Source organism: Macrobrachium rosenbergii, chromosome 1, assembly GCF_040412425.1.
Source record: "Macrobrachium rosenbergii isolate ZJJX-2024 chromosome 1, ASM4041242v1, whole genome shotgun sequence".
Taxonomy (NCBI): Eukaryota; Metazoa; Arthropoda; class Malacostraca; order Decapoda; family Palaemonidae; genus Macrobrachium; species Macrobrachium rosenbergii.
The window spans coordinates 9474015-9485870 of record NC_089741.1 but is presented as its reverse complement, the minus strand read 5'-3'; the positions used below and the strand labels follow the sequence as shown (position 1 = coordinate 9485870).

The 11856-nt window shown below is 39.8% G+C and overlaps 1 protein-coding gene across 1 annotated transcript; it reads left to right on the top strand.

The window, feature by feature from the left end:
- The first annotated feature begins 2484 nt into the window (after nucleotides 1-2484).
- On the top strand, nucleotides 2485-10970 carry LOC136839386 (uncharacterized). Its single transcript, XM_067105344.1, has 4 exons — nucleotides 2485-2662; nucleotides 3336-4700; nucleotides 7565-7688; nucleotides 10877-10970. The coding sequence occupies exons 1-4, from the start codon at nucleotides 2485-2487 to the stop codon at nucleotides 10968-10970; spliced, it is 1761 nt and encodes a 586-aa protein (XP_066961445.1).
- The last annotated feature ends 886 nt before the right edge of the window (nucleotides 10971-11856 follow it).

The following is an 11856-nucleotide window of genomic DNA, read 5'->3' as shown; positions in this document are numbered from 1 at the left end:
AGAAATTGTCTTTACCAGTACTAAATTGCATAAGATATAATCCGTTGTGTTAAAATTTTATGTGAAGCAAAGGGAAAACTGACTGTGTCTGAAGGTGGGTGATTGTTCATGTAACTTCCTCGCTAACTACACATTCTTCGTGTCGGGGGTTTTCTCGACTGGTGTCGTTACTTACAATAACGACATGGAAAATCAATTGTTATTGAATATCTGTTTATGTTGTATATGGAAAGTGTTCTTTTATATCGCGTGGAGATGTGCAGGTTTGTGTACAAATAAATGTTTAATTTATATTTAGTTGTAATAAGCGTTGTTACCAAAGAATATTGTCTTGCGAATAGTTTGTATAATTGGTTAACAATGCGATGTAAATTGTTTGATAGTTTCGTTCGGTTCGTGTTGTTTTGGTGGCTTAGTTCGTCTTGTTGTTGACTCTTATCGTGAGCGGACGAGGCCAAAGTCGTGGGTATGGGTGAGAGAGCGAACGAATTATTTTCATAGTGAGAGGTGGACACGCGGACCACACTCAGTTCGTTCCTCAACTTTGTAATGTGTGGTTAGGTAGCCGGAGGATTTAGTGAACAGAATTTCGCTTCGATTGGATTAAACATGTCGTTCTTTCCCAGCGTTTAATGAATAGATGGATGAATCAGCCGAAGTTTGGATAAGTATCATATATTTGATTTGCCTTGATCGGGATACGTCGCTTGGGATATGCATATCTACGCGTGGGATTCCATGACTGAGTAAATTGAATATATATATTAGTGTTATCGTGGTTTACCCGTGCCTATCATAATCCAAACCCGGCAATTGCGTCAATAACATCATATAAAATTAGTAAGTAATAATTTATGAGTAAAACATAATATAATATGGTATGCCCTTTTATGGAAATCTTTATAACACAATGCAGTGCATTCTTTAAGTAGAGAAAGGGTCATGAATTCTCTAAACGAATCTGGTAATTTATAATTTTCTGTAATTGACTGAAGTCATTATGTGTTGTCGCTCGTTTGACCCTAATGAGTAGCAATATATGGTGCCGTGACCAGGATCATGAATAAGTTGTGATAATTTTCGGTATTTCTTAGTTTTTGAAATTGATCATGTGGTAATTCTTTGGTTTAGTCACATGTGGTACGATTAGCACCGTTGGTGATTCTATAGGACATTTACGCTGGTTTTTCTTGCTATTAACTATGTTATGTTGATGTTTTGTTGAATTATGCCTGCCTTCCCTAACCTTGTTGTATCACTTATAGCGCGTTTTCCTTAAAATTAGTTTGCGGTATCTTGCCTACATAAACAGACGTGGTTAACTCTTCTCCTTTTTTTTTTTTTTCTTAGTGAGGTGCCGCAAGAAACATTAAATTTACCTTTTTTTCGTGCAACTTGTAGGTAGGGGAGTATTCAGGCTTAATTAAAACAGTTTTTTTGAATATGATGTTTAATTAAATTAGTAAGGCCTTGTCCTGCTTGCCTTAAGCCCTAATTTTGGTTTTGTTATTTTCCCTTACTTTGAATTAATGTAAATTTTCTCTTTTGTTAGTATATTATTATTTCTCATTTATCAATTTAATAATGAATCGTAAAGTAGCTATTGTGGGACATTCTCATGTCACCCATATGGAGAATTGTTTTCATAGTGGTAGATCGGCATTATTGGAACCCTTAGAATATAAGATATTTGGTAGACCAGGGGCTGTTACAACCAACCTTTTGACACCTGCCCTGATAACCGAACTTACCACCTATGGGCCTAGTATCACTATCTTGTTCATAGGTAGCAATGACTTAGATGTACCCGGAGATGATCCTAACCTGGTGAATAGTATTCACACAAATATTCTAGGTTTGGTAGAAGGTCTACGTACAGTTAATAACTCAGAGGTTTTTGTTATGTTAATAGAAATACGTAAAACACCATCTAGAACCTCTGCCGAAAACTATCAAAAGAGAAAAAACTGTTTAAACAAAAAATTAAAGCGAGATACAAGAGTTAGGGTGATCCCTACTCTATTAACAGAATGTGATTTAGAAAAGATGGGATTCATTTTCATCATAAAAGTTATAGGGCCTTGGCCCAACGTATTTGTGTTGAGTCAAGTAAATATGTGAAAAGTAAAGGGCAGTAGAAGGTGAGTAGGATCGTGGTTACCCCGTCCTTCCCCTTCAGATTAGGAGCTGGGTTAAGTATGGTACAGGGCCTGCACATCCCACTACACACGTATAATAAAATTTCTCCTTTTCATTGATTGTTTAATTTGGGAGAAAATTATTGGGTGATGAGTCACCTTTGTGAAATTTTGCGAATTTAACTTTTGAACCAGTTATTATAGTTGTATGCATATTTATTAATTATTGAAATTGTGAATATATTATATTGTATTTGTATTTTCTGAGTTTAGTCTTGTCACAATGGAGTCATTGATGCGTAGACGTGGCGGTTATAAATCCGTTATCACACGTTTTCTTGGGAAGATGACCGGAGTGATCGATTCGGGAGACACTGATGCTATAACTTCCCTTAGGGATTCTATTGAAGATAATTTGAAGAAAGTTCTTGCTTTGGATGAACAAATTTTGGATTCAGTAACAGTAGAAGAAATGTCTGATGAAATGGTAAATCAAGCTGAATATGCAAGAGACGTTCGTACACGTATCAGCAAACTCAATAGCTCCATTACTAGCTTTTTGAAATTAATAACTTCTCCATTCGATCCGCTAATGCAACCACCACCACTACCTAAAGCCAGTATTAGATTGCCCAAACTGGATCTTCCGCATTTCTCTGGAGATATATTAGAATGGAATTCCTTCTGGGAATTATACAATGTGTCAATACACCAGTAGAAAGACTTGGAACCAATTCAGAAGTTTTCATATCTAAGAAGTTTGCTCACAGGAGAAGCTTCGAAATTAATCTCGGGATTTAAATTTGAGGCTGCCAATTATCCACAAGATGTAGCTCTTCTCCTATCTACTTATGGGAAGAGAGATGAGATTAAGCATGTTCTGGTGAGAAGATTGCTGGAAATGGAGTCTCCTGCTGCCAATTCTGAATCACTGCAAACTTTCAAGAGCTAATTTTGAACGCTCAATAAGATCGCTTGAAAGTGAAAAGCTGGAATTAAATGAGCTTTATACTATTTTGCTCTATACCAAATTGCCTAAAAGCGTCAGTGAGACTGTGAAGCGTAGGTGTGGAGACGATTGGTTGGTATTAGACACCTTTAAGAAATACCTAGAAGAGGAAATTAGCAATTTAAGAACTTTTGTTTCAACTGATGTGAATAAATCTGAAACTCTGTCGTCAATATCTACCTTCACAGTAAATCAATCCCAAGCTGTTAGACCAAAAAACAAAGGAAATGTGAATAAGTCCAGTCATCAACAATCCAGAAGATGTGCTCTTTGTGATAATGAACATTGGTGGACACAGTGCAAAACTTACGCAACAAGAAATGAAAGGTTGAATCGCATCAGAGCTTTGCAGTTGTGTTTTGTGTGCGCTTCTAAGAAGCATTTTAGTGTGGACTGTGACAAACCAAGTTGCAATAAGGGTTGTAAGATGAGACATCATCGCATCTTGTGTGATAGGGACCAAACAGGAAAACAAAGCAAGAATAAACCAAGTGGTGTACAAGTGGGAACGCTATCAGTAAATGAACAGGACAAAACAAATAAGTTGGGTAAGCGATCCATATTACCAACAGCAACAATTCCCTTGAAAGGGAAGAAAGGTCGCATGGTACGACTAAGAGGGCTGTTGGATACTTGCGCCGAGAGAATGTTCATTAAGAGATCAGCTCTAGAGAGATTGCAATATAGGTCCAAAGGAGTTGAAAAGATAGCCTTGAGAGGTTATCTAACTAGTAAACCTGTTCATGAATACGAGATGATAAGCGTCGCCATACTGCATAAACGTGAATTGATAATAATGGACTGCATAGTGGTGGATGAGCTGCCAGAATATGCGAAGAAATTCGACGTTAAGAGAAGTTTGAGGTTGTTATGTAAAACTAAGATCAGCTTGGCTGATAAAGATTTCGATTTGCCTGTTGAAAATCAATCAACTATTGAATTGTTAATAGGGGTTGATAATGTTTACAATATTTTGCATCCAGGGTTCAAAAGGGTTAGAAATTTAATATTGCTGCCGACCATATTCGGTTATATGGTGACCGGCACATGTAGTGCTCCCCCCACTAGGGAGACTCATGTGACTGTTTTGAAGCTAGCTGTACAAACTGAAGAAATTGAAGCTACTAATAATGAAAATCCCAAGACTGATCTGGACGCGTTGTGGAGTTTGGACAGATTGGGAATAGATTGCAGTGAGTTGCGAGAACAAGATCAGAGGGTCTTAAAGGACTTTGAGAGCACTATTACCTATTCTGAAATTGATAAACAGTATGTTGTGGCGTTGCCATGGAAAACCAATAGATTCAGATTGATGACAAATTTTGGATTAGCCATGAGCAGACTTCGACAGCAGAGCATCAAGTTTCAGAAGGATGTGGATTACTTGGAACATTATCAGAAAATCTTGCAAGAGCAAGAAGATAGAGGATTCATTGAGAGGGTGATCTATAATAAATCTGATGTGGATTGTCATTACTTGGCACATCATGGAGTGCTTAGAGATAGTGCCACTACTCCAATAAGAATAGTGTTTGATTGCTCATCAAAACAAGGTAAAAATGGATTAAGCCTGAATGATTGTCTATGGACTGGACCACACGTAACGGCTGATCTGCTCAGAGTCCTGCTGCAATTTAGAACTAAAACCTTTGCATGTATAAGTGACATTGAGAAGGCATTTTTAATGATTCAGTTGCATGAAGAAGATCGCAATTATACGCGTTTTTTATGGTTGGAAAATCCGACAGATCCCAATAGTAAACTAATAGTATACAGATTTAGAGTAGTATTATTTGGAGCTACATGTTCACCTTTTCTTCTGAATGCAACCATCAAGCATCACTTAACCACTGTGGTCTCGTGGTTACCCCGGTCCAATACAGTGGATGTAGTGGAAAAAATGAAGAGAGGTCTGTATGTAGATAATTTGCAATTACGGCTAATAGTGAATCTGAGTTGATGGATTTATACTTTAATGCCAACAAAATTTTTGCTCAAGCTCACTTATATTTGAAGGAGTGGGTTAGCAATAGCGAGTCTATACAAACTATTGCTGCTGCTTGTCATATTGAAGCCAAACAAAAACCAATTCATAAAGTATTGGGATTAAATTGGGATAAAATTAAAGACGTCTTAACTATCAATCCAACTCATATTAATAAAACAAGTCAAACAAAAAGAGAAATTCTCAGTACCATTGCCCAAATATACGATCCATTGGGATTGCTTCTCCCTGTTACTATGAAAGCGAGGATATTTTTACAGAAATTGTGGAAGGAACATCTGGATTGGGACGAACAACTCATGAACCCGCTACAAGAGGAATGGACTGAATTACGCAATGACTTAGAGAAGTGTCTTGAAATATCTTTTCCTAGGAGTGCTAGCCTGGGAACTGTTGATAACTTGCACATATTCTGCGATGCTAGCAAAACTTCATATGGTTGTGTGGCCTATAGAGCAAATGGTGAAAACTCTAATATAATTATGGCAAAGGGTAGAGTGGCGCCAATTAAGGAATTAACAATTCCGAAATTGGAATTAATGGCATTGTTGCTAGGAGCAAGAATAGCCAAATTTATTATTGACTCCTTTGATGAAAAGGAGTTTAAACAATTATATGTCTGGTCAGACAGTAAAGTCGCCCTTAGCTGGATTGTATCCAGTAATGTTCTGCCTGTGTTTGTGAGAAACAGAGTAATTGAGATTAACTCTTTGATTCCGGGGTCAATCCTATCTTACGTACCCTCATCTGAAAATCCCAGTGATTGGTTGACACGGGGAATGAGGGTTGAAGTGTTAGCAAAAAACTCCTATTGGTGGGAGGGACCCCCTTGGTTAAAAAATCACACTCTGCCAATCGATAGGTCATGGGTGGGGAGTACACATATGCAGGGTGAACAGGACATTGTAGTCAACGTTGTAGGGGACATAGATGAAACACGTCTGCTGGATTGGGAAAGATTCAGCAGAGCTGACAAGGTCTTTAAGACCGTAGCTTGGATAATGCGATTTATAAAGAATTGCAAACTATCAACCAATGACAGAAAAACTGGTGGTTTGACTCTGGAAGAGTTACAAGAAGCAAAGGTTAAAACAATTGTTCTCGTGCAGAGAGAGTACTTTCCAGAAGAGTATAAAGCCCTGAAGAGGGAGGTAACAAACCAAAAATTGACATTAACTCGCCAGTTGAATTTGTTTTTGGATAATAATGTAATGAGATGTAGAGGCAGGTTGGAACACGCAACACTGCCTGAAGAAGTCAAATTTCCTACCTTACTGCCAAAGGCTTGTGTTCTGAGTAAGTTAATAATAAGACGACATCATGTGATGCAAGCACACATGGGGGTGAACGCTACTGTAGCTAGTATAAGACAGGAGTTGGATTCCACAGCTGTGACAACTGGTCAAGAGCGTGTTACATCATTGTGTGATCTGTAAGAAAGTTCAAGGAAAACCATATAGAACTAATATAATACCCCATTGCCGGAATTCCGTGTACAACGGAAACAACCTTTTAGTGTTACGGGAGTAGATTACACCTGGACGTTATGGATAAAAGAAGGGAAGCAAATTCCGGAAAAGGTGTATGTCATACTATTCACATGCCCGATCACCAGGGGTATACATCTGGAAGTAGTCAGAAATCAGTCCGCTGACTCATTCCTCATGGCCTTCCGGAAGTTTAGCAGCCGTAAAGGCTTTCCTTCACTAATGTTAAGTGACAATGCCACTACTTTCGTAGCAGCATCTGAATATCTGAAAACAATGGCAGATAGCCCCCTTTTTCAAAAACATCTGGAGAACATCGAGTGTAAGTGGAAATTTATACCAGCAAGAGCACCTTGGTTTGGTGCAATCTGGGAGAGACTGATCGGACTATTGAAGACCTGTATGAAGAAGGTGGTCGGTCGAGCTCTTCTCAGTTATGAGGAATTATCCTGCATTTTGGTGGAATTGGAATCTATCATAAATGACAGGCCACTAAGCTACACATCGGGGGACCTTGATCAGAAGGAGACTTTAACACCTAATCATCTGATCTTGGGTAGAAAATTAAGATCCTTTCCCAAGGAAACAATTAATTGGGAGGAGGTATCTGAAGATCCATTGTATAGTAAAACTGAAATTGTCGAAAAGAGATTCCTTTACATATCCAAATTGTGTGATCAATTATGGAAAAGATGGGAACATGAATATTTGGTTTCTTTAAGAGAAACTCATCGAATTGGAGTCCAACATAATTCTTGGCCCAAAATAGGAGATGTCGTCCTTGTACATGATGAAGGGCCAAGAAACAAATGGAAGTTGGGTCAGGTGATTCAGGTGCATGTGGGGTTTGACAATGTAGTTAGAGTAGCTACCCTCAAAACCTCCATGGCCAGATCATGCGTCCTATTGTGAAATTGTCTGTTAGAGTTGTGGCAAGAAGTTGAGACTCCTGATCCTGCCAAAATTCCTGAAGTGAGTACACGACCATCCAGGAGGGCTGCTCGGGTGGCTGCAGAAACTAGAAAGGATTTGATTCAAAAGGGACTGTTGTAAATAGTGTATTATAATTTTTCGTGGTGGGGAATATGTCGTTACTTACAATAACGACATGGAAAATCAATTGTTATTGAATATCTGTTTATGTTGTATATGGAAAGTGTTCTTTTATATCGCGTGGAGATGTGCAGGTTTGTGTACAAATGAATGTTTAATTTATATTTAGTTGTAATAAGCGTTGTTACCAAAGAATATTGTCTTGCAAATAGTTTGTATAATTGGTTAACAATGCGATGTAAATTGTTTGATAGTTTCGTTCGGTTCGTGTTGTTTTGGTGGCTTAGTTCGTCTTGTTGTTGACTCTTATCGTGAGCGGACGAGGCCAAAGTCGTGGGTATGGGTGAGAGAGCGAACGAATTATTTTCATAGTGAGAGGTGGACACGCGGACCACACTCAGTTCGTTCCTCAACTTTGTAATGTGTGGTTAGGTAGCCGGAGGATTTAGTGAACAGAATTTCGCTTCGATTGGATTAAACATGTCGTTCCTTCCCAGCGTTTAATGAAGTAGATGGATGAATCAGCCGAAGTTTGGATAAGTATCATATATTTGATTTGCCTTGATCGGGATACGTCGCTTGGGATATGCATATCTACGCGTGGGATTCCATGACTGAGTAAATTGAATATATATATATTAGTGGTATCGTGGTTTACCCGTGCCTATCATAATCCAAACCCGGCAATTGCGTCAATAACATCATATAAAATTAGTAAGTAATAATTTATGAGTAAAACATAATATAATATGGTATGCCCTTTTATGGAAATCTTTATAACACAACGCAGTGCATTCTTTAAGTAGAGAAAGGGTCATGAATTCTCTAAACAAATCTGGTAATTTATAATTTTCTGTAATTGACTGAAGTCATTATGTGTTGTCGCTCGTTTGACCCTAATGAGTAGCAATAACTGGCGACCTTATTCCATTAAGCAATTGTCTGTCTTTGAGGTTAATTTTTAGCTTTAAATGACAGGTTACGTGTGTTCTTGGCACTCAGGGCCTCATATATTACGTTAATTAAGTAATAAACTCATCACCAAGCCCCACACACAACATTGGCGATCTAGCCTAGGATCTAATTAGTTTAGAGAAACAATCTGGAGTGAAAAGTCATTACACACTAATTCCAAAGAGAAAAGGAGACAGCACAAGGCATAATAATAATAAGAATACCAGTTATAATTAAGAAATTAGCGTAGGTAGGAAAGTGTGCATTGAGAGCAGTAGAATTAACAATTTGCAAAATCTTAAAAAGGAGCACTTTTGCTGCATTCGGATACCATGGGTGCTGTACATTCCAGCGAAGGTCATGGGGCCGAGTTATCGTGTAATTGCTAATTTTTTGCTATTTTCCCCAGCCACGGATTAATGCATGATATTGATTTTTAAACGGGTTAACTAGTGTGTGAAAACGAGCAGAGAAAGTGCGCCTAACGTGTCTCTCGTAAATAGGGGACAAAGTTTGCGGAGTTCGTTGAATTTCAAAATCAGTAACCGAGTCCGCTTATGGAGAGCCTCGATCGAGCGTGACGGAGTTAATAAATGTTCATATAGCAAGAATCATATCAAAATCCCATGTCATTAAATAGCAAACGAACGGCAATAGTTAATTTCATCATAATTTGCATTTTTCAATAACGTAAATTCAGTTCCATCAGTACGTCATGAATCTATTCCCTTGTCTCGGCGTCGGACGGTGAGTTCCGCGCGAGAAAGACAATAAAATGAGAAACGAGCGTAGCATAGTAATTTCGTTTTCCATCTCCTTAAAGTAAAGTCCTTTGCATTGTTGGTATATTTAGAGTAAATCTGTATTCCTGCATTTGCTTCCTTTGTTTTGTGAGAGGAATTCGAGTGCTTTGTGTAACTGACTTGGGAAAAGCGTGCCTCGAAGATCAGTGTATTCATCCGCTGAGCCGCTTCTAGCCCAGTTGTTTTGAATTTGCTTATGCTAACAGGATTCGCCCACCATCTTGGGACCATTTCTGTGTCAGCCATCTTAAAACCTTTGTTGTTTTGTTTGTGTGATCTGCCTGAGCACCCAATCACTGGTAGCTCTGCCTCCTTGCCACTTTCGGGAGTACAGTGTTGTGCAAAGTCTTAGCCAGATAGACTTCGATAGATAGAGAATAGGACAGGGTTCCGTAAAATATATAAAAACAAGATAATTTAGTCAGGGAATGATAGGTCTTAGTTAGGAAATATAGAGATAAGTTCCTATACAAATCCACTGGCGTAAGAAATCATATGAAGAAAAGAACGTATAATTTTAACCTTAACTCCTCTGAGTAAGACGCACATCCCGGGCTATTGGGAAAGCTACGATTGTAAAAAAAAAAAAAAAAAAAAAGCAATCCCCTAAGGAGGCCCAAGGCGACATATCTTCAACTAAGAACCCTGCCAGTGTGCACTTATACAAATTCTACTTAAATTTTTCTCAGGCAGCACAAATTGGCTGACTGAATATTCTCTCTCTCTCTCTCTCTCTCTCTCTCTCTCTCTCTCTCTCTCTCTCTCTCTCTCATATATTCAAGTAAGCATTCACATAACCTAACCGAGTAGACGTGACCCTCTCTTCAAGGAAAGAAGGGCCGACACTGGGATAATTGATAACATTAAACCAAATAAAAGAAACACCTCTGCCCCACAAATAGATGAGGACAAGGTGAGATTAATTACAGTTATAAACTGTTGGTCATGAGTGAGGCCTTTTATCCAGACCTAAGCAGACAACAGTAGCCTTTCCCCCTCTGCATGAGAAGGGGGTTGTAGCACAGTGGGTCCTAGGACCAGACACTCACGAGGGCCTTAAAAAGCAACCACAAATTCACTTTTCCTTCCACAGTGCCACTAATCTGAAGCATTGTCATCAACTGAATAGCTTACCTCTCTCTCTCTCTCTCTCTCTCTCTCTCTCTCTCTCTCTCTCTCTCTCTCTCTCTCTCTCTCTCTCTGATTTGTTACACTCTGCTGGTGTAGAGTGCATTTCCCTACATATGGCCTAATTGTACTCAAGTAAAAGGTTCCTAGGAATGCACTGGCACCATAGTGCCACCAAGCAAACTAGAAAAAAAAAACACAAAACGAGACAAAAGGAACATAGAAGAAAAGTCCTTCTGATACCTAACCTGCACCAGCACATAAGGATACTGAGTGCCACCAGTGTGACCTTTACACAGCACACCCAACTACAGTGTCACCTTATTGAAAGGGTGCCACTCTACTGAAGGGGCACATCCTCACTGCCCCAGTAAATCCAGTCGACCCGGATAGACGCCCTTCTCCACCAGACCCATGGCAGCAGAGAATTATAAAGCCTTCCTGGAGCTGGGGACGGTGGCAGGTCTCACTGGTTTGGACCTCGCCACGTGGGTCAAGGAACAGATGGATGACTTGGCCAAGCGAGAGAAGGAAGAAAGACTCGAACGGTGGAATTACGAAGCCGAACAGAGGAGGTATGAAGAAGAACGGAGGGCGTATGAAACCAGACAGAGGAGGTATGAAGAACAGAGGGCGTATGAAGCTGAACAGAGGCAGCTAGAAGAAGAAAGAGAAGAAAGGAGAAGACAGCAGGAGTTAGGTATCAAAGAAAAGGAGCTCGAGCTGGGAAGAACAAGAAGAGAAAATACCGAAGCTATGGCTAGACAGCAAGCCTCCAGCCCCACACCTGCTGCACCAAATGCTCCAATCTCGAGCATCAATTCCCTCATCCCCAAGTGGACTGAGGATGAACCAGAAGCATGGTTGGAGGAAACCGAGGCACTCTTCGATAACTACAGCACCACCAAGACAGAGAGGGCCTTAGTACTAGCCAAGCACATGGAGGGAAAAACTAAGGCAGCGCTTCGCTCGCTGGAGAAAAGCCAGAGAGGCAACATGGTTGAAGTTCGTAGAGTCATCACGAAGGCCTACGAAATAACCCCAGAAAAATGGAGACAGTGGTTCCGAGGTCTTGCCAAGGAAGTTGGCTGGTCCTGGACTGAATGAGCCTGTCACAAGACCCAGTCTGGTATCTGCTGGTTCGACTCCTTTTCTTGCACAACGTTTGAGGACCTCTTCAATCGGACCATGCTGGAAGACCTTTACCAATGTGTGCCTGGGCCCCTTGCTGTATGTCTCAATGATAAGCAGCCCACCACACTTATGGAAGCCTGCCGCA

Excerpts from the sequence above, each read along its gene's own strand:
- LOC136839386 (XM_067105344.1), top strand. The coding sequence starts at position 2,485 with ATGACCGGAGTGATCGATTCGGGAGACACTGATGCTATAACTTCCCTT. Across the intron at positions 2,663-3,335 it reads TGCAAGAGACGTTCGTACAC|TAAATCAATCCCAAGCTGTT; the intron begins GTATCAGCAAAC and ends CTACCTTCACAG. Across the intron at positions 4,701-7,564 it reads TGATTGCTCATCAAAACAAG|AGTTGTGGCAAGAAGTTGAG; the intron begins GTAAAAATGGAT and ends ATTGTCTGTTAG.